This window comes from Mustela erminea, chromosome 5, assembly GCF_009829155.1.
Source record: "Mustela erminea isolate mMusErm1 chromosome 5, mMusErm1.Pri, whole genome shotgun sequence".
Taxonomy (NCBI): domain Eukaryota; kingdom Metazoa; phylum Chordata; class Mammalia; order Carnivora; family Mustelidae; genus Mustela; species Mustela erminea.
In genome coordinates, this window is record NC_045618.1 from 142652824 (window position 1) to 142675647 (window position 22824).

At 50.4% G+C, this 22824-nt stretch overlaps 1 protein-coding gene across 7 annotated transcripts in view; it reads left to right on the forward strand.

Moving 5' to 3' along the window:
- Positions 1 to 17915, forward strand: part of WDR25 (WD repeat domain 25) — a 146930-nt gene extending 129015 nt beyond the window's left edge. For all 7 annotated transcript variants that reach the window (XM_032345267.1, XM_032345262.1, XM_032345263.1 and 4 more), the window contains 3 exons: positions 13982 to 14152; positions 16791 to 16931; positions 17463 to 17915. In XM_032345267.1, the coding sequence (XP_032201158.1) occupies positions 13982 to 14152; positions 16791 to 16931; positions 17463 to 17684 (534 nt within the window). In that variant the 3' untranslated portion in view covers positions 17685 to 17915. The remainder of the gene's footprint in view (positions 1 to 13981; positions 14153 to 16790; positions 16932 to 17462) is intronic.
- Positions 17916 to 22824: the final 4909 nt, after the last annotated feature.

Below are 22824 nucleotides of genomic sequence, written 5' to 3' on the forward strand. Positions count from 1 at the left end.
ATTTCTCATTGTTTTTCTTTTCTGATCATGCTGTTAGTGTCATGTCTAAGCAAACTTTGCCGCACCTAAGGCCACCAAGATTTGCTTCTGTGTTTAGTAGCAGAGGTTGTATAGTTTGGGGCTTTATATTAATTTGTGGTCCATCTCATATTAATTTCTGTACATCGTACGAGGTAATGGATAGAAATTCCTGGTTTTGCACGTGGATATTCAGTATTCCTGCAACATTTATTGCAAACAATACCCACACCTTTGTAACTATGGGAAAATTCTTGACTGAATATGTCTAGGTCTATTTTTTGTTTTAGACTAAATTTATTTATTGGAAAGCACAAGCATGCAGAATGGCAGGCAGAGGCAGAGAGAGAAGCAGGCTCCCTGCTGAGCAAAGAGCCTGATACGGGACTTGATCGATCCCAGGACCCTGGGATCATGACCTGAGCCGAAGGCAACTGCTTAACCAACTGAGCCACTCAGGTGTCCCTGTGTAGGTCTATTTTTATCATATCTTCTCTCCCGTTACTTACTTTGTCTTTACACCAGTACCCCATCGTTTTCTTTTAATCTTTCTCATTATTTTCATCTAATGAGTCTTGAAATCAGATAGTAGAAGTCTTCCAATTTTTTTCTTGTTCAAAATTGTTTTGACTGTTCTAGGTTCTTTGCACTTATATTTCAATTTTATAACCACATTGTCAATTTTCTACCCCAAAAGGCCTGTTTGAACTTTGAACGATATGGTATATAATCTACCAACCAGTTCTGGAGGAGAATTGAATTCTTAACAATTTCGAGTCTTTCAATCCAGAAGCATAGTATACTTCTCCATTTATTTAAATCTAGTTTGGAGTGCCTGGGTGGCTCAGTCTGTTAAATGTCCAACTTGATTTTGGCTTAGGCCATGATCTCAGGGTCCTGGGATTGAGCCCTACTTAGGGCTCTGCGCTCAGTGGGGAGTCTGTTTCTCTGCTTCTCTCTCCCTCTGCTCCTACCCACCCCCCACATGTCTGTGAACACTCTCTCTCTCTCTCTAAAATGAATAAATCTTTAAAAGAATATATCTAGTTTAATTTCTTTCAACAGTGTCTTAGAGTTTTCACTGTATAGCTCTTCCACATTGTTGTTAGTCTTACCCTTATGTATTTATATTTTTACACTATTGTAAGTTTCTACTTGTATATTGGTGGTATATGGAAATACACCTATTTTTGTGTATTCATCTTGAATTCCCTAACTCTAAGTCATTTATTATTTCTAGTTGCTTTTTTGTAGATATTGTATTTTCTGCAAAGATGATCATGTCATCTGTGAATAAAGGCAACTTTAATTCTTTTTTTTCCAATCTGGATGCCTTTTCCTCCTCCCTCCGATGCTGCGTTCTGTCCCTTCCTTCCAGCTTAGTGCACTGGCTTAAGCCTCCAGACCTATGTTGAAATGAAGAGGCGAGGTGGACATCCTTGCCTTGTTCTTGGTATTAGAGGGGAAGTATTCATTCTTTTTCACGGTTACATATGTTAGCTATGTGTTTTTGTAGCTGCCCCTGTGAATTTCAGGACATTCCATTTTATTCTTAGTTTGCTGAGAGTTGTTATTGTGAATGAATGTTGGATTTTGTCAGTTGCTTTTCTGACATCTTTTGAGGGATAATATGTTTTTCCTACTTACTCAGTTAATGTGGTAGGTTTTGTCAATAGAGTTTTCAGTTATTAAAATAACCTTGCATTCTTGGGATAAATGCCAGTTGATCATGACTTATTATCCCCTTTGTATCATTTGGGATTCTGTTGGCTAAAATGTCTGAAGAATCTTCACATCCGTGTTCAAAGGGATCTTGCTCTTTCCTTCTCTTGTAATATCTTTGTCTCCTTTTGGTATCAGGGCAATGCTGGCCTCATAGAATGACTTTGGCATTGTTCCTTTCTCCCCAGTTTGCTGGAAGAGTTTATTTAGAGTTGCTATTATTTCTTCTCTATTTTCTGGAAGTGACTAGTGAAGTTGTCTTAGCCTGAAATTTTCTTTCGGAGAAGATTTGAAACATCAGACAAAATTTATTTAATAAATACAGGATTATTCCAGTGTTCTCTTTCTCTCTGAGCGACTTTGGTAGTTTGTATCCTTCAAGAAGTGTTTTTCTTTCATCAAAATTAGCTAATTTTTTGGCATGAATTGTCTAGAGCCTTGTTAATTTCATTGACCTTTCCAAAGTACCAGATTTTTGTTTCATTGATTTTTCTTTGTTTCTTTTCCTTTTAAAAACTTAATGATTTCTTTTCTTAATTATTTCCTTCTGTTTAAGCCTTGGGTTAAACTTTGTATTCTTCTTCTAGTTTCTTAAATTAGAAGTTGAGACTTTTGTTCTTTTCTAACACAGATCTTCAGTGCCACAGGAGCTCTCCTCCTTGTCCATGAGGGACGTGTTCCAAGACCTCCAGTGGATGCCTGAAGCCACAATGGGACTGAACCCTGTATATACGATATACTGTGTTTTTCCCTATACATACATGCTTATGATAAAGTTTAATTTATAAATTAGGCACAGTAATAGATTAGCAATAATAACTAATAATATAACAATATAATAGTTATGTGAATGTGGTCTCTTTCTCAAAATATCTTATATTGTACTTCCCCTTCTTTTTCTTGTGATGATGTGGGATAATAAAATGTGGAATGATAAAATGATAAGGTGAAATGAGTGACTTGGGCATGTGACGGTAGCGTTAGGCTACTACTGACCTCCTGACAATAGGCCAGAAGGGGGATCATCTCCATCTGGACCACAGCTGACCTCGGTGACTGAACCTCTGGGAAGCAAAACCGTGGGAAAGGGGGGATTGTTACGTTAATTTCCCTCTGGGAGTCACAACTACGTTAATGTTAACGCAACTGTTGATATATTGTGGTTTCAGTTTTATTCAGTTAAAAATACTTTCTAATAGCTTTTTATTTTTTTAATTTTTTTAAAAGATTTTATTTATTTATTTGACAGAGAGAGATTACAAGTAGGCAGAGAGGCAGGCAGAGAGAGAGGAGGAAGCAGACTCCTTGCTGAGCAGAGAACCCGATACGGGACTCGATCCCAGGACCCTGAGATCATGTCCTGAGCCGAAGGCAGAGGCTTAACCCACTGAGCCACCCAGGCGCCCCTCTAATAGCTTTTTAAATTTCTTCTTGCTCCCTGGATTATTACAGGAGTGTGCTGTTTAGATTCTGAATACTTGGGAATTTTCCAGATATCTTTTATTGATTTTTAATTCCATTGTGGTATATAACATACATTGTGTGTTTGAATCCTTTTAAGTTTATTGAGACTTGTTTGACGTTCTAGAATGTGTTCTACGTTGGTAAATGTTCCGTGTGTAATTGAAAATAATGTTTATTCTCCTGTTGTTGAGAGTAGTGTCGTAGACGTCTCAATTAGGTTGAGTTGGCAAATTGTGTTACTCAAGTCCTCTGTATCCTTTCTGGTATTTCTGACCATTTGTTCTCTGAGTTAAGAGCAGCTGGTTGAAATACGTGACTAGAAGAGTGAATTTGTCTTATTTCCTTTTTAAGTTCTATTAGTTTTCCTTCATTTATTTTGAGGCTCTGTTATTAGGTTCATAACCATTGAGGATTGTTATGTTTCCCTGATGAATCGACTCTATAATCATTATGAAAGACTTTCTTTATCCCTGGTGATATTCTTTATTCTGAAATCTCCTCTGTCTGTTATTAACCTAGGGGTTCCTGATTTACTTTGATTACTGTTAGCATAACATATCTTTTCCATGTTTTTACTTTTAATCTATTTCTTTTTAAGATTTTTTTATTTTTATTTTTGTTTATTTGACAGAGGGAGATCACAAGTAGGCATAGAAGCAGGCAGAGAGAGAGGAGGAAGTAGGCTCCCTGCTGAGCAGAGAGCCCAACGTGGGGCTCAATTCCAGAACCCTGAGATCATGACCTGAGCCGAAGGCAGAGGCTTAACCCACTGCGCCACCCAAGTGCCCCACTTTTAACCTATTTCTATCTTTGTATTTAAAATGTGTTTCCGGGAGCACCTGGGGGGCTCAGTGGGTTAAGCCTCTGCCTTCGGCTCAGGTCATGATCCCAGGGTGCTGGGATCAGGTCCCGCATCAGGCTCTCTCTCGGTGGGGGGCCATCAGGCTCTCTCTCGGTGGGGGGCCTGCTTCCCCCTCTCTCTCTGCCTGCCTTTCTGCTTACTTGTGATTTCTCTGCCAAATAAATAAATAAATAAATAATCTTTTAAAAAAATGTGTTTCAGGGCACCCAGCTGGCATTTGTTGTAGAGAGAGCAGGTCTGCTGATGATACATTTACTTAGCTTTTCTTCATCTGTGAAAGTCTTTATCTCCCCTTCATTCCCAAAGACATGCTTTTGTCTGTAGCATCTTGCGCTGGCACTCCATCCTGTCACCACTTTCACTGTGTCCGCAGTCACCTGGCCGCCACCGTTTCTGATACCCCTAGTCCTTCAGATTGCTTCCTGTGATGCTTCGTTTCTCTCCCGGTGCTTTCAAGGTTTCTCCTTTAGCTTTTCAGCAGTTTTATTGTGATGTGTCGGGGCTTGGTTTTCCTTGGTATCCTCTTCGTGGCTTGTGGGCCTCTTGACTCTAAGTTTATACCTTTTGCCAAATTTAGGTACTTTCAGTCAACAAGCATATATATTCTTCTGCACTGCTGTCTTTCCCCTTTCCTTTAGGAACTCCAGTGACAAAAATACTTAAGTTTTTGGTATTATCCCACAGGTTCCTAAGGGTCTATAAATACTTTTTTTTTCGGATTGTATCATTCCTGTCGATCTGTCTTCAGGTTCACAGAGTCTTTCTTTTGTCACTTCCATTTTGTTATTGAGCTTATTCTATGATTTTTTTTTTCCAGTTCTAAATTTTTCTATTTAAAAAAAAAATGTAGTTCCTGGGGCACTTGGGTGCCTCAGTTGGTTAAGCATCTGCCTTTGGCTCAGGTCATGATCCCAGGGTTCTGGGATTGAGGCCTGCATCAGGTTCCCTTTTCAGTGGGGAGCCTGTTTCTCCCTCACTTGTTCCTCCTGCTTGTACACTCTCTCTCTTTCTGTCAAATAAATAAATAAAATATTGTTTTGGAAAAAGAATGTTTATCTTATGTCATTGGGGATCATTATAGTCACTATTTAATTGTGTCTTGTAATTCCAGCATCTGGGTCACTTCAGGGCTGACATCTGTCATTTCTCTTTTGTGCTGGTTACTATTTACATTTTCCTGGTCCTTTATATGTCTAGTTACTTCAGAATATATTGGGCATATTTTGAATATTATATGGTAAGATCCTGGGTCCTATTAAAGTCCTATGGAGAATAGTGATTTGTTTGTCTTAAGAGCAACTAACCACGTTAGATTCAGACTCCAAGTTCTTTCTTTCATTAGGCAGTGGCTCCATTTTCATTGCAGTGTTCTGACCCTTTGTGGTGCTGGGCCATGAAGGGGTTAGTTTCAGACTTGGGCAGTGGTTATATGATATTCTGCTTCTCCTGTTTTCGGTTGTGCTTCTGTGATTGTGTCTGTGACTGTATTGCTTAGGGATTGTCCTGCGGTGCATGTCGGCTCAGACACAGAACTAGAGGATTCTCAGCTCTCTCCTCTTTGGAATTTCTCCCACACCGTCTGGCCCCAGGGTATCCTTCCCTGGTTCTTCTGGCAGAGAGATGGCATTGTCTCAGACTGTTAGCCTTCTGCCTCGCCATGGTATATACTAACTAGGATTCCTTTCAAGGCGAAGCAGCCAGAGAGAGTAGAGGAGAAAACCAATGCGGTTCTCCCCCTATGGTTGTTATAATAAAGGCCCTTTCCCCCAGATCCTCTATTCAGATGTTTTCTGTCCGAGTTTTGGGTACTTGTGCTGCACCCTCAGAGCACTGCGGTCCTGCGGCTGGGGCTGGTGTTGGGTCTGGGTAGGAGAGAAAGTGGATATATTTTAAAATTTTCCCCATACTCTCTGGCTTACAAGGGCCCATTTTCTTGTTCCTTTGACCAGAATGACAGATTTATTTCAAAATTTTTGCTGTCCATGGTCACTATGTAGTTCCTTAATACAGTAAGTCCATTTGTCAAAGACAGGAGTTAAAAGCCAGCAAACAAGCAAACCCCTTCCCCAAACCCCACAAATCTAGGCCCTTAGCTTTCAAATTTTTCTTTCCCTCCCCAGCCTACTTGCTGTTATTTACTCTTTAAAGCCTTTAAGTAGTTGCTTCTTGAATTTTATCCAGAGCATTTAGTTGTAATTGGTAGGAGAGAATAAGAAGCCATAACAGGCTTATTCCATTTTGGGTTAAAAGTAGATTTCATATTTAAATCCAGTCTTTTTTTTCCCTCTTTGCTATGTTTTGAATAATTTCAATTGTTCTGTCTTCTAGTTTACTTTTTTTTTTTTTTTTTGGCAGCATCTCATCTGCTGTTAATCCCATCTAATGTGTTTTTTCATCTCAAACATTGTGTATTTCTTCCCTAGAAGTTCAGTGGGGGACTCCTACATCCTCCACGTGTCTACCGACCATGGTCACTTTTGCCTCTACCCTTGTCTTTTTCTTTTTTTCTGTTTTTAAATTATCATTTATTAATTTAAAAAATTAACATATAATGTATTATTTGTTTCAGGGGTACAGGTCTGTGATTCATGAGTCTTACACAATTCACAGCACTCACCATAGCACATACCCTCCCCAATGTCCCTCACTCCCTCCCCCTCCTTTTTTTAAGAGGGAGAGCATTCCTTCCACACGTTGGGAGGGGGAAGGGCAGAGGGAGAGAATTTTAAGCAGCGCGGAGTGTGACAGTGGGGCTCAGTCTCACAGCTCTGAGATCATGATCTGAGCAGAAATCAAGAGTCAGTGCTCCACCGACTGAGCCACCCAGGTGCCCCGCTTTCCTTTACCTTCTTAAACATATGCTAGACAGATAGAGCCACTATTGTGGTGCTGTGGTCTGTCATCTGTCACTTGTGGGTTTGGCAGGGTTTAGAGGCCATAGTATGAATGGTGTAGTTGCTCCTTGTTTCTAGGCCCCTTCTGTAGACAGAGCTAGGATAGGTTTTTGCTGTTAAGAAAAAATACATCATGGGCACTGGGCTGGCTCGGTTGACGGAGTGTGTGACTCTTGATCTCGGGGTTATAAGTTTAAGCCCTGTGTGGGGTGTGGAGATTACTTAAAAATAAAATCTTAAAAAAGAAAAAATACTGATTTTTCCCCCCCTCAGTTCAAATTTAAGATTATAGAATTTTTCTTTAACTTCTTTGGTTTTATGTATTTTTTCTTTTTTATACTGGAAATTTTTATTTCTATCTGCCTTTGCACAGTTCGGGGGATATATATATCAATATGAGCTGTGCGATGACTGAGGACAGGTTTGTTTAAGGTTTCGTGTGGGTTTTTTGATCTGCAGAGCATGTCCAGTTGGGATCTACCATCAAATTGCTGATTTTCTGTTCAGAATGTGTATTCAACCAAGGATATGCCATTATATTAGTGAGCTTTAGTGTCTCAAAATAAATCCCGTTTGTGTGGTTAAGCTACCAGCTCAACACACGGTTAGTTTTCTTCGCTTAATTTTACTTTCACATCTAGAGCCTGCATTATGTTAATTTGGTTGCATTGTTGTTTTATAAAATATGTACATGACTCTAGAGGAGAAACTGGAAAACCTATAGCTTGTAGGCCCTCTCTGGCCTGCCACCGGCTTGGTACGGTCCTTGAGCTAAGAATGGTTTCTAGGGGTGCCTGGTGGCACAGTCGGTTAAGTGTCCCAGCTCTTGATTTCCAATCAGGTCGTGGTCTCAGGGCCGAGAGATCGAGCCCCGCTGTCGGCTTCACACTCAGCAGGGCATCTGCTTGGGATCCTCTCTCCTGCCCCTCCCCCTTGTGCTTGCACGTACTCTCTCTCTAAAATAAATACAATCCTAAAAGAAGAATGGCTTCAGCATACACATGTCTGCACATGTGTGCACACACCTGCACCCACGTACACGCACACAGGAGAGTAAGCAGCAGTAACATGGTATGTGTCCCCAGAACCCTGAACTATTTACTGTTTGGCCCCTTGCAGACATCTTTAATTTCTGTCTCTAATCCTGTCTCCTCCATTCTCTTTCTCTCGTTATTTACTTCTTTAGTTTCTGGTTTATCTTGCTGGGTTTTTTTTTTTTTTTAATTTTTAAAATTTATTTTCAGTGTAACAGTATTCATTATTTTTGCACCACACCCAGTGCTCCATGCAATCCGTGCCCTCTCTAATACCCACCACCTGGTTCCCCCAACCTCCCACCCCCCCGCCCCTTCAGACCCCTCAGATTGTTTCTCAGAGTCCACAGTCTCTCATGGTTCACCTCCCCTTCCAATTTCCCCCAACTCCCTTCTCCTCTCTAACTCCCCATGTCCTCCATGCTATTTGTTATGCTCCACAAGTAAGTGAAACCATATGATCATTGACTCTCTCTGCTTGACTTATTTCACTCAGCATAATCTCTTCCAGTCCCGTCCATGTTGCTACAAAAGTTGGGTATTCATCCTTTCTGATGGAGGCATCATACTCCATCGTGTATGTGGACCACATCTTCCTCATCCATTTGTCTGTTGAAGGGCATCTTGGTTCTTTCCACAGTTTGGCGACCGTGGCCTGGGTTTTTTTTTTTAAGATTTTATTTTTGTTTGACAGACAGAGAGCACAAGTAGGCAGAGAGGCAGGCAGAGAGAAGGGGAAGCAGGTTGGCCGCTGAGCAGGGAGCCTGATGTGGGGCTTAATCCCAGGACCCTGGGATCATGACCTGAGCCGAAGGCAGAGGCTTTACTCCACTGAGCCACCCAGGAGCCCCTTTGCTGTTGTTTTGAATGGAAGGAAGCCACACACACACACACACACACACACACACACACACACACACACGTTCCTGTCCCCACTTCCGTTCACCTCGTACACTGCTTCTCTGCCACCTGGGGCTTTTCTTACGGGACTGTGTGCCTTAGAGGCCTCCCCGCAGTAGGGGGGTAGGGCAGGCCCCGCTGTTGGTGGCTGCATCATCTTCCGGAGTGTGGGTGTTCGAAGGTTTATTCCACTGGTCCCTTCTAGATATACGTTTGGGTTATTTCCAGTTTTTTATTTTTATAAGTATTGCTGCTTTCATTGGGGGGGGTACTTACATCTTTTTGGGGTTTTGCCGGTAGACCTTTGGGACCGTTCCTGCAGGTTCTTTGCTGGGTCCTGCAGATTGCTGAGAAACAAGGCATGTATTCTTCCTCGATGTTGCCCCACTTCTCTCCACGGGGATTGTGTCATTTTGTGTTTCTGTCAACAGCGTGTCCAGTTAGCTACTGCCCCACAGCCGCCTAATGGAGTGTGTTGTCAAACTGAGATTTTGCTAATTTGATAGGTAAGAAGTGCTACCTCTGTGTAATTTAAATTTGCATTTCTCTTGTTATGAGCAAATCAAAGGACCAATTACATTTCCTTTTATGTGAACTCTGTGTTCCCTTCTCTAGCACTTTTTTGTAGAGCTACTGGGTCTTTATCATCTCTTTTGAGAAACTGTGTAGTAGGGATGGTAACCTTTACCTCTAACGTAAGTTGCAAATATTTCTCCCATTTGCCATTTTTATTTACTTTTTTTTGGTGCTATGCAATAGTTTTTAAAATTATTAGTATTATTTTCATGTAGCCAGGTTAACCCATTTTTCTTCTCATTGCTTCTGGCCTCAGAGTCATGGCTAAGAATGGTTCCCCCAGCTCCAGGTTGTAGAAAAACTCATTCAGGTCCTCTTTTCTATTTTTTTTTTAACATAAATTTCTGATCCTTTTAAAATTTATTAACAGAGCCCTTTTTGGTGTCCACTGTGCTCTGTGTTTGGCTGCTTCTGTGAACTTCACCTATAGAAAGGGGCCCTTTGCTCACTTCTCCTGCCTTATTTTATGCGTAGTTCCTGACATCTTAGCATTTGAAGAGACCTCAGGGTTTATTTTCAGGGAGAAGAGATTGAACTCTGGGGAGAAGAAACTTGCCCAAGGACCCATGGCTCCAAGCTGGGCACACTGGTTCCGGCTGGCTCCAGAAGAGAGGGTTTCTGGACCTCTGCTTCGGGTCAGCGCTGACCAGGCACATTGGCTTTGTTTGCTGCCGGCCCCGTTACTCTCCTCGCCTTACAGGTGCGCAGGCTGAGGCAGACGGGCCTGGTTGCCCAGGATGGTGAAGTTCAGCAGCAGGGCTCCAGGGCGTCTGCCTGAGAGCTTGGGCGCTCTCCCAGGGAGGGAGGCCTCCACCAGCCTCCACAGGGCAAGCGGGGATGTGACAGTGAGCGAGACGGTCTCCTTCTGCCTCCCACGCCTGCCGTGGTCTCAGAGTTCCTTGAGAGTCAGGTTTCCTTTGTCTCCGTGTCCAGGACCACAGGAGGACCCTGAGAATGAATGTCCTCTCCAAGGATGTCTAATGGAGCCAGTGGTGGCAGCTCCCCAAGTGTTGGCTCAGCCCCAAGTTCCAGGATGTCGCTGGGAGCTAGTGACCTTAAAGTCGCTGCTTTTCACGCTTTCTGTTAGTTCGCTCGTCCATTTGTGCAACCACTCATTCCTGTATCCTCCAGCCATCAGTTCAACTCAGCTTCGTAACTCCTGTGCTGTGCAGACCCAGTGCTGCCCTAGGGGCGACCCGGAAATGGGACAGGTGCCAGTCCCCAGGAACTCATGGTCCTGTGGGGTAGGCAGGTGACTGAGGGAGCACGGCATCCCACGGGAGCCAGAGCACTATGTCCCCTTGCCTTTCCTCAGGCTTGGGTGCAGTGAAGTGGTGGGTTGGGGTCAGGGAGCTAGGGCACCCCAGCCCTCCTCCTCTCTGGGGCCCAGCAGCTCCCAGGGGCTGAGGTTTGCTTTGCCAGTCCAGGCCCTTTGTGGTGATGACCAGAAAGCCAGGTCTGCGGAGGGAGGGGACTCTCCGAGGCATCCAGAAAGTCAGCAGCTGGGCCAGGACTGGAGCCCAGCCTGCGCCTCAAACCCATGCACTTTGGAAGGGGCAGGGACACAAGGAAGGGCAGCCTGTGCTTTGGATGAATCAAGAGTCCGCCCAGAGTTTCCCAGGTTTGTCTGCTGGGCCAAGCAGGTGTCAGAGTTCAGGGATGTTGCGTGATTTTCATACCTGAGTATGTCGTGGTGTGGATTACGTCTCCCACTTTCCCCAAAGCCAGAGCCTTCAGCCAAGTATCTGCTTACCTGACAGAGGCCGCCAGCTGCCAGAAGAGTCCGAGGAGGGCTCCCTTCTGGATCCAGCTGGTTAGGCTGCGTCGCACCGTCCCATGCCCCTGGGGTGGGACACACCAGCTGTCGGTGTAATTAAGGTCACCATAAAACCCACCAGCTAGACACACAAATGGCTCCTCTGCTCTTTCCCGGGGCAGGAGCAGTTGTGAAGGCGAGTAAATCACGTTCAGCGGCGATCACTTCAAAGGTCAGCCTGCCACTTACAGCAGCGTTATTGGCGGGGATCGCCCGGAACACGGCTTGTTTCTCGGCCATTCAGTTGTATGGTGCCCTAATGATTTGGGCCGTTCCCATCCGCTCTCAGGAACGTACAGAACAATGGTTTTCATTCTCCTGGAAAGTTTGTCTTTGGAGGCAGGTGTGTTGGTGGGCTTGCGGGTAGTCCCGTCAAGGACAGGCCGAGGGCCCCTGGCACCTTGCTTTTCTCTGGGCCCTCATGCTGCCCTCTGGGAAAAGCTACCTCTGGGCTGTCATAAGCTAATTTATGTGGCACGCCTGCTCAGCGGCTGCCACTTCCTGGGCACTCGGAAGTGGCAAGGAGAGCCCTCTTCTTCCTCTGTCCTTTCCAGGGTCAGGAAAGGTATTTCCCTAGCCCCTATAGGGGTCAGGGTGCTGCGGCCAGAGAGAGGGCTGCAGTGTGTGGGCCGGAACCTGCCCACGGAGCCCACGGTCCCTGCGGGGAGATAGGCACTGCCTGGCATGTGTGCGCACCCACTAGGGGCCATTATCTGTGAGATGCTGTAGCTCTGGGGGCTCCTCTGTGCCTCCCCCACCGCTGGGGAGGACAAGCTGCCCAGTGTGCAGGCCACAGCCAGGGACGCCAGTCGGGCCAGACGTACTCTTCTCTTGGTATTTGCTACTGCGGCCATCTCTGGGTTTCCTGCCCCTCACCTGAGCGGCGGTGATGGAGAGGGCTTTGGGGAAAGGGGAAGAAAGAAGATGAGGCCCAGGCAAGTGGAGGCCTGGGGTGGCTGAAGTGAGGGGTGACTGGAATGATGCTGGGATGGGAGGAGCTGCCCAAGAGATCGCTCCAGGGCCGTGATTATGGGGCGTCGCTCCCTCTTCTCTCCCCTCCCACCGAAGCAGATTCCAAACACCGCCTTGGAAGGCACTTTTGTGAGTTGGACTGTTGCGCAAACTCATGGGAGCTGGTATTGGAGACTGTGAAGGCGTGTGGCACCCCGCCCCAGGCCCTGGCCTCAGACTGGGCAGGCGGAGCATTCGGCTAGCCGCACCCCTGCTGGGTCCCTCCGGCTGGGGAGACATCTCCCCCTGGCCGCCGCCTCCTGTCCCGGTCCACACGCTGTGAGGCTCAGGGCAGGGGAGCAGCCACAGGTTGGCTTTCTGCCCCGTGCTCAGAGGCCTGGAGGGCTGCCCTCTCTTTTCTGCCTAGGGACTGCTCTTCAGGCTCCAAAATCTCCAAAATCTCCTGAAATCAGCTTAGCTAGGGGCTACTTCCGAAGAGGCTCAGAAAAGAGCAGCATTTGTCCTTACCCTCCCCAGGGAAATTGTCCCATATTTATCGAAGTAGGGAGTGGCCAGTAGGAGACTGGGTTGTGGGCCCCAGGGAGGCAGCAGGGATGGGGAAAAGCCTACCACCCTGGTGGTGGGACTTCGAGCATATCCCTACATCTCTGAGCCTCAGTGTTCCTCATCTGGATAATGGGTCTCAAAACTCCTAAACTGACTTTATAGAGTGCTGCATGTAATGTGAATTTGACTTACACACATTTAAAAGAGGATGATAGGAAATAATATCTGCAAAATTTTAAAGGTTGTGAACTCCAGTTTAAAAAAAAATTTGTCAAGACTTTCCGAGGCCCAGGCGAGGGACCAGAGAACTGTGTTTATGCTGTGGCCACATGGTGGCGCCCTGGGAGCTGGTAAACAGGCCAGCCAGGACCTGCAGGGAGGCCAGAGGCCACCTTGTCCTGGCCTCTTGCTGAATGTTGCAGTCTGGAGTGTGCTGTCTGTGCGTTTGTAAAGTGGAGCTACTTGTCTGTACTGGGGCCGCCCCCAACCTAAACCAGTTGCTTTAGAATGGAGGGTGATTGGTAAAGTGCTCTGGAGAAAACAGAGGTGCTTGACAGTTAATCACATTGGTTTACAAGACAGGAAGCTGTGAAATATTGGCCGCGATGCTAAGAAGTAAAAGTGTCTTTAAAGCTACTCTGTGTACTGTGGTTCTGGCTTTATGGTCTCCAAGGACTCTGGCTTTCTGTAGTACAGTTACTGTTCCAGAGAGAAGAGGCTGGAATTTTGTGAGGTATGAATTATGTGACATCTTTAGAAGCAAGAGCCTCTCACTAAATATGGCCTGGTGTCAAAGGGCATCATTGATGCCCTTTAGGTGCCCTTGGGCAATGGGTCCTTCTCAGAGCTCACTTTCCTTAGTCTCCAGCTGCTCTCTCTAGGTGACTGGCGTGATTGGAAAGATCATCACGCCTCCCTGGGTGGCCAGTGGATGGTGGCCATGTGTCAGTAGGTGGGTGGGCACGTGACAGGGAGGACTGTCTGTGGGGAAGGGCCATAGGCAAGGCTGTATCTCCTAGCAGCCCAGCACTTCCCTCACTGGACCCTCCTGCTGTCTGGGGGCCAGTGAGGGCAGTGCTGGGCTGCTAGGAGATACAGCAGCCTTGGTGGCCCTCCCCGCGCGTACCTGCCCTATACTCCTGGGGCCCAGCAGCATGATAGGTGCCCACTCTTGCAGGTCGTGAGAAGCTACAAGGCGACCATCCAGCAGACCTTGGACATCCTCTTCCTCCAGGAAGGCTCTGAGTTCCTGAGCAGCACAGATGCTTCGAGCCGGGACTCTGCTGACCGCACCATTATTGCCTGGGATTTCCGGAGCTCTGCCAAAATCTCCAACCAGATTTTCCACGTGAGAAACCCTGTTTGGCATTGCTTTTCTCTTTGCTTCAGCTGCAGGATGTAGCCCTAAGCTGTTGGGATCTCAGGATACTTCTTGTGAGGATGGTTCAGTGGCAGGATCTTTAGAGACCATTCAGGTGCCTGAAATCTCTTGGGTCAGGGACACAAGCTCAGGTCCAGGGCTGCCTGGAAAGCTTTCCAGAGGCTCCAGATCACAGCACCTCCATGACTGTCCTAGTCCTCCTCTGTCTGGCCTTGCCACCCAGCAGGGGAGGGTGTGGGGGGCCATTCATCCAGATAAGTAGAAGATAGCCACACAACCCAAGACACTCCTGCTTTCCCTCTGCCACCCCAGCCAGCCCCCAGGTTTCTGTCCCGCCCTTGCTAAGTGTGTTTGGCAGGAGCTGTGACTTGGAAGTTCAAGCAGGGACCCAAGGTTAGACCCCCTCTCTTAGAGTCCCGGATTCACCACTTAGAAGTCCATCCTGTAGCCTCTTTGATTCTCATTTTCCTCTTAGGAAATTGAGGATGAGAAGGCTATTTACCTCATAGAGGGTTTCTGAGAATTGAAGGAGATGATGCTTATAAAGGATCTAGCACATGCCAGGCACAGGGGGCTCTCCATCAGTGCATTACCTGTCACCACCGTCACCACCATCAAATCCAACATCATGACCACCACCGCCACCGCCACCACCACCATCACCATCACCACAAACACCACATCACCACCCCAACCACCATTACCACCATCATCACCATCACCACCATCATCACCATCACCGCCACCGCCGCCACCACCACCATCACCGCCACCATCACCACCATCACCACCGTCATCACCATCGCCGCCGCCATTACCACCATCACCACATCACCACCACCACCACCACCACCACCACCACTGTCACCACCATCACCGCCACCGCCATCACCACCATCACCACCACCACCACCACCACTGCCACCACCACTGTCATCACTATCACCACCATCATCATCACCGCCACTTCCATCACCATCACCACCACCGCCACTGCCATCACGACCACCACCACCGCTGCCACCACCATCACATCACCACCACCACCACCACTGCCACCACCACTGTCATAACCATCACCGCCACCATCATCATCACCGCCATCATCATCACTGCCACTTCCATCATCATTACCACCACCCTTGCCATTATGTCTGTCATCATCATCTTATAAGATTTTAATTAAGCCATGGCTAATCTCTTTGGTACTCCCTCTGCCGAATTTAAAAATATATACTAGGTGTATATATATATACCTGCTCCCCTTCCCTGCTTTTCCTTTTCTCTGGAGCTTCTACATGACCCTGAGCAAACCAGCCTCTAGACCTTTACAGCAGGGAGCTCGTGTAACCCGCTGGGAAGGACAGGCTGTGGGGGGGCTGCATGAGCCCCCCTGGCCACCTGGCATTCGGCGTCCAACAGCCTGTGCAGAAACCAGGGCAGGTCGTGGAGGGGGAAGTGCTGAATGCCCCAGCCGTTGGCCCTCTTAAAAATCACACTTCCGCCTTTCCGCTCTGCTTGGTGGCAGCATGCGGGGGAGCTTGTTAGCAGGCGGCCATGGCTGCTGCGCCCCCGACGGACACAGGAGTCCACGGATGTATTCCACCTGCTCCCCACGTGGCTCCCCGAGTTTGGGCTCTTTTAGACCATGTGGCTTCAGGGCGACACTTAGAATAAAGGAAGAACAGGTGCCTCGAGAAGGGAGCTTGTGGGGGTGTTTCCATGTGACCCAGCCTGTCAGACAGTGCCGGCTCCTTGCCTTGTGCTTTGAACACTTGCTTCGTGCCTTCGTCTTCTCGCCTGGCCATTCACCTCCTAGTTACCGTGTGTGGGGGCCACGGCTACCCTGAGGGCTCCCCGTGGAGGCGGGAGGGGGTGTGTGGACTTGTTTCTTGTCACTCTGTAGCAAAGTATCTCAGAGCTGGTGGCTTAAACTAACAGATTCACTCTCAGTTTTGGAGGCCGGATGGCCACTAAGTCTCACTGGGTTCAAGTCAAGATTTGGTCTGGAGCCTCTGGGGGAGTGTCTGCCCCCGCTTCTTCAGACCCTCTGCTCTGTCTCTGTGTCACCTTTTCTGGATGTCTGATCTCCTGGCTTCCTTCTCTAAGGACACGTGTGATTGCATTTAGGGCGATATTAGGGGATAATATCCCCACCTCAAGAAGCTTAACTTAATTACAAAGACAGCTCTTCCACATTTAAGGTGACATTTACAGGGCCCAGGAATCAGGGGATAGAGGTAGTTTGGGGAGCCATTTTTCAGTCCGTCACTAGGGCCCTGAACCAAGGGATATTAGGAAGGGCAAGAAAACAGATTACCCTCCGAACCTCCAGAAGGAACGTGGCTCTGCTGACACTTTTGCTTTTAGCCTGGTGAGACCTCTGACTTCTGAGACTCTAAGAGCAAATGTTAGTAGTTTTCAGCCAGCAAGTTTGTGGCATTTTGTCACAACAGCCCTAGGAAATGCGTACAGACCCTGAAGCCCAGGTGTGTGTGGGGGCTGGACCTGAGGATCCAAGAGTAGAGAGCTGGTGGCGTGTTTGTTGGAGCTGCGGGGCAGTGGGAGCCTTTTCGACCCTCTCTGTGGCCTCACTGTTTCTCAGGAGAGGTACACCTGTCCCAGCCTCGCCTTGCACCCCCGGGAGCCTGTGTTCCTGGCGCAGACCAATGGCAACTATCTGGCTCTCTTTTCTGCTGTGTGGCCCTACCGGATGAGCAGGAGGCGGCGCTACGAAGGGCACAAGGTACTGAGTTCCTGTCCCCCAGCTCGAGAGCAGAGCCCTGACCCCATAGCCTCCCGCGGTCGACCTGGGGCCCCAGAGTGCACAGACCCTCTTTCTGGGTAGTTTCTCTTTTCTGTTTCCCAGGGGACGCATGCCGTGTGGCCTGGTCTTCACTGAACGCCCTAGGCCACCCCCGGCCCTATGTCCAGGCCCCAGCTGCCCGGCAGGAAAGGTTTTCCCTGACTTAGTGGCTCACAGGACAGGCCATGGGGGTGGGGGAGGGAGGACAGGACAGGGGTGGGGGCTCTTTCTGCATCTGTCCCCTTATCCCACTGAGGCTTGCCTCACTGGGGCAGAAGGGGTCGGGGGACTCCGTGGCTGCCGGTGAGAGACCAGACACGCAGCTTTGCTGAAGCCATTCCAGCTGCATTCCCCTAAACCAGCTCCGCGCAGCAGGCTCCTTGCTGGGCCCCGGGCTTATGGAGGGAGCCCGGGCTGCCTGCCGAGGCCGCTGCTGTGCGGCCCGCTCACCCTCTGTGTTGCCCTCTGCAGGTAGAAGGCTACTCGGTGGGCTGCGAGTGCTCCCCGGATGGTGACCTGCTGGTGACGGGCAGCGCCGACGGCCGAGTCCTGCTGTACAGCTTTCGCACCGCCAGCCGGGCGCGCACGCTGCCAGGGCATACCGAGGCTTGTGTGGGCGCCGCCTTCCACCCTGTACTGCCCTCTGTCCTCGCCACCTGCTCCTGGGAGGGCGACGTTAAGATCTGGCACTGAGCCTCCTAGTACAGAGCCTTCTGGATGCTGGCCAGGCCCCGGGCTTCCATTGTTCCTCGGGGTGGGTGGGGGTGAGGAAGTGCTGACGTTGCCTCTGGTCAAACCTTCTGAGCCTCGGTTTCCACATCTGTAAAATGGGAACAGAGACGTGTTTGCCTCAGGGTTGCGAGGCCTGCATTAGCGGAAGTGGCTGGCAGGTGGCTGTTCAATAAATGTGGGTGTCTGCTCTTTCTTAGGTTACCTCAGCGACAGATGCGTGCTGGCCGCCGCCTTGTGCCTGCGCCCTCTCAGGCCCTCTGGGGCTCCAGGATAGACCAGTGGGAGCTTGAGATGGGGCACCCCCTCTGCTGATGAGGGACCTGATGAGGGACCTGACTCTTGGGGCCATGGGGTCCCAGTGGGGGCTCTGGGTCTTAGAGCTGCCCTCAGGAGCTCCGTATGGGAGCACGGCAGTCCCCACCAGTGTTGCGGGGCCCAGGCTGCCTCTCTCTCCCCACCAGGCGTGGCTCGGGGAGTCCCACTCCCTGTAGGGTGTGCACACCATCCCAGTGAAGAAGCGCGTGCAGAAGGCTGCTGGGGAGCCCTGAGGAGTTAGGCTGGCAGGAAGACCTGGCCCCCCCGGGGCCTGGTCAGGCAGGTGAGCCTTAGCACTAAGTCTCACCAGGGCCAGCACTAAGTCTCGGGACCTCCCGAGAGCCCGAGGATCCACTGTAGGTGAGGAACTGCAGGGGAGCAGGGGTGTCCCCGTGGCTTTGGAAGGCTTCCTGCTGGAGGGAGACTGTGAGCAGGTGAGGCGGCATCCCCAGCAGGGCAGTCAGTGAGGGAGCGCAGAGGACCCGACCAGGAGGCCCGTGGGCAGGGGAGCCATGGGACTGGGAGCCACGGGGTACCCAGCTTTGCCTCTGCAGAACCTGGGTTCCAGGTCAGCTCTGTGGTCAGCACAGCTGAGACCTTGTGAGCTTCATTCTCCCCATCTGTAAGGCGGTGGCAGGACCCTCTGCCTGCAGGCTTGCTGTACGGCTCCAAGGAGGTCAAGTCTGTGGTAGGTGTCACTGCACCAGGGGTTCCAGTCCTAGGAAGGGAACTGGACAGGTGGGAAAAGGCATCTGGAGCTTGCAGAGGGTTGGTGCATAAATATGTTTATTTCAGTATGTCTAGCTTGCTCAGGGGTCCATGAGTCAGGCATTCTGGGAAGAGGGAAGGGTAGCTGAGGTCAGGCTTGTCCTAAGGGCCCACTCGTTTTCTAGCCTTCATCCCTGCCCCACAGTCAGTGGGGAACCTGGCAGGCAGTGGGTGTTGAGTGGATGTAGCACTTGCTGTGCCTGAACTTGGCGGGGGGGCACTTGCTTTTCAGGCTGCTGAGAGAAGTGAACCCCCAGGCTTGTGCGGGATGCAGGGGCCCAGTGACTCTGTATGCTGCCAGGCTGGAAGTTGGTGGAGCTCAGGTTGGGAGCACTTTCTTTTTTTAGGCTCAAGAATGGCCTATTTGGTGAAAAGAAAGAGAATCATGTCCCATGCTCTGAGGCCCTGGTCCCTACAGAAGTGGAGCCGCCCATGAGGCCCTGGACCTGGCAGGGTGGCAGGGGGAGCGGAGGCCAAGCGAACGTCCATTCAGAACGTGGTGCAAGTGATGGGCACTCCCTCCCTCACCCTCCCGTGGCCGCCCTGCTGGGCCTCCCGCCCACACGCTTTCTCACCCCCCCGCCCCCGATGAGTTCCCTGCTCTGTGTGGGCAGCTCAGTGATCTTAGATGCCCGGACTCAGGTCACTTTATCTGTGAAATGGAACCTTCCCATATCACCGGTATCCCTTATAGGCTAATGGCTCCCTCCATGGTGCTCCCATGATGTGATGCCTCAGGGCGTTTGCTCCTGCTGTCCCTTCCGCTGGGTCATGGTTTCTCCCAGTGCCCCCTGGCTCCCTGCCTGTCTCATGGGATGTGTAGACAGTGGGCCTTTAGGGAGTTTGCCCTCACCTCTGTGTCTAACATGCTCTTGTCATTCTCAGTCTTTTTATCCAGAGTGCTTTGCTCTGCCTGAGGTTTTCCCTGTCCCTGACACACAGGTGTGTGCAGTGGAGTGTAAGCTTCCCAGGACTCTGGGTGCCTGTTCCCTGCTGTACGCCTGGCCCCGGGCACACAGTAGGTGTAAATGAATAACTGCACATGTGGCCCATTGGCAGGACACAGGCTTTGGGGTCAGATATGCAGACTTAAATCCTGCCGTCACCTTTCATTGTGTGGCTGCATGGAAGTGCTGAGCCGCCCAGTGCCTCAGTTTCCCTGTCTGTGAAATGAGAATTGGTGATACCCAGCTTGTGAGGGTTAATGAGGTTGAGGTCTGTACAGCTCTTGGCGGGATGTGTATGCAGTAGGCACTCAGGAAACAACAGCAGGGAGTATTGATAATAATAGTATCAGACCACCATTGGTCGCAGGGCCGAGCCAGTTTGGACCAGAGGGTGCATGCTGGCCCCATTCTCAGGCCTCCTCGTGGCAGGCCAAGGATGGACAAGTCCCTCTCTTGCCCTTTAGGCCTTGGCTTAGCCTGCTCCACTCTTACGGCAGCAGCCGCCGGCAAGGGGCTGCCTCCTTCCTCTGTTCCCACTGGACAAGTCTCAGGGAGGAAGGAGCTGATCACCTGGCTTCTGGTCACGCGCACTCCGGACCAGGGGTCTTTGGCCAGGTGCAGCTCTCACCATGGAGCCAGAGGGAAGTGTGGCGGGACCCCCACAGGTGTTTTCATGAGGGTGTGTCTCCTCAGATCCAGCCTGAACAGGTCCTCGGACACGCTTGTCAAGTGACTGAGTGATTTGTGAAGGAATCTGGACAAGGCCAGGAGGAAGGGCTGCCCTTGTCTGCCCTTGTCTGCCGGGGGTGGGGGCGGGGGGGTGGTGGCTGCTTTCCCAGAGCACTTCCGTCTGCCTGTCCCGCCTCTGCTCTCCGCCGTCCGGCTCGAGATCCTAGAGTCCGGGCGTCCTGCCGTCTGGCGTAGCCTGAACTGCGTGCTTTTCTGCCTTTCTTGTGTGGAGTATCTTCTGAGTCTGGATTCCAGCTCATGGTTTTCTGATTGCTTTCCCTGCGGTGACATATTATTATTACTACTTAAAAAAAAAAGAGATTTGTTTGTTTATCTTAGAGAGAGAGCACAAGCAGGAGGGCCAAAGGGAGAAGGAGAGAATCTGAAGCAGACTCTGTGCTGAGCGTGGAGCCTGACACGGGGCTCAGTCCCAGGACCCTGAGAGCCCCACCTGAGCTGAAACCAAGAGTCAGATGCTTAACTGATTGTGCCACCCAGGCGCCCCGTTACCGCTTGTTTAATATGAGCATTGTTTACAGACTGTATTAAATCAGGCTTTGCTGTGAGGGTTGGGTATGGCCCCAGCTGCCACCCGGTCTCCTGCACTGAGCACACACCCTGGCTGCCTGCAACCCTGTGGGGTTTGGAGTCCGGAGGCCGGCTCAGGCCCCAAGCCCAGCACTCACTTGCTTGGGATGTTGGCGGGTGCTTTGCTTCTCTGAGCCTGCTTCCTCATCTATAGACGGGCCTCTGGGAACAAGCAGGGCAGGAGACGCAGAGGAAAGCCCTGGCGGATCGCTGCCCTCTCTCTCCGCTTCACTCGGGGCCAACAACATCCAAGTCTCTGTCGGCCAAGTCTGCCGCTTTTCCACGCACGTCCCCTTGAACCAACCAGAGCTCTGATTTTCCTGGGGCAGGGTACATGCAGGGCTCCCCACTCTGGCTGCTGCTTGGCGCTCTCCTCTGTGGACTTGGTGCCTCAACTACATGTCTGCGGGTGCCAGCTGCCAGCACCCCCAGCCCCCACAACTTTTGTAGGTTATTTTGTTGGGAAAGAATGGCAGGCATCCTCCGTGCCTTCATCGCTTTCTCCGAGCGCCGTCTTCCAGAGAGCCTTCTTAGAGGCTTGCTCGCATCCTCTGCAAGGTGTTGGGGAGTTCATCATTTGCAATTTTAAAATAAGGGAGCTAAATTTAGACCGTGTGGAGCTGGAATGAAAAGAAGCGTGGGCCGTGCCTTCCCCTCCTTCCCGGGCTGAGTGCTTCCTTGTACCCTCACCTGTGCTCCGGGACAGACCTGACGCGTTCGTGGGAGAAGAGCAGTTTCCTCCAGAGGCGCCGGCGTGTGGCTGTGTGCTGCCGGCCGGAGGCGATGCTCGAAGCCCTACCCCTCCGCCCAGGGGGGCCCGCTCTGCTGTCCAGTGGAGGGTACTGCTGCTTGAGACACCGTCGGACTCTGAAGCGTGGGCTCTTTCCCTCTCGCCAGCCTCTCCTGTGGCTCCTTGTGCAGCGGGACAGCTAGCGATCATGGAGACCCCTGGGGATCTCCTAATGTCCCTAGGCTGCAGAAGGGGAGACTGGCCCAAGGTCACCTGGCGAGCAAGTGGCAGAGCCAGCCCAGCGCTGCCCTAGCTGGGGGTGGAGAAGTATGCACAGCTTGGCAGGAGTGTGGTAGATGCACGGCTGGTGGTTGGCTTGGCTGGCTGCCTGGGTAGATGGGGCTAAAAAAGTAGAGGGCAGGGCCTCACCATAGCCCAAAAGTTCCCGTCCAGCAGAACATCCCAGGACAGATCCAGAGGGAAACTGGTGGCCCCTAGGCTGAACCCTCAAGCAGGCATATATCACATATCACAGGCTCTTCCCTTTGTCTGAAGTGCCCGCTGATGACTTCATCCTTCAGTACCCGGCATGAGCGTCCTCCTGGAGGGTTGGCTTTCTACCCGCTGGAGCAGGCAGGACCTTCGTCTCTCTGCACGGCTCTGTATTCTTGAAGCCTTGGGCCTAGAGTCACACCATCTGCCTCCGCCCGACCTTTGAGCTCGTTGTGGGCAGAGCAGGGACCCCGTGGCAGCACAGGGAGGGTGCCCGCCAGGCCCATTATCAGGAAGAGGAGGGATGCACCAAGTCCCCCCTGAGGGGGCTTCTGAGAGTCCCTGACCAGAGCCACCTGCGCTCCTGAGACCCAAGGTCCTGCGGAGCTGGTTTGGAGCCTGGGGAGATTTGAGCGAAAACCAAGTTTTTCCAGTTCAGCCCCTCAAGATTGGTTTGGGGGCGCCTGGGTGGCTCAGTGGGTTAAGCCGCTGCCTTCGGCTCAGGTCATGATCTCAGGGTCCTGGGATCGAG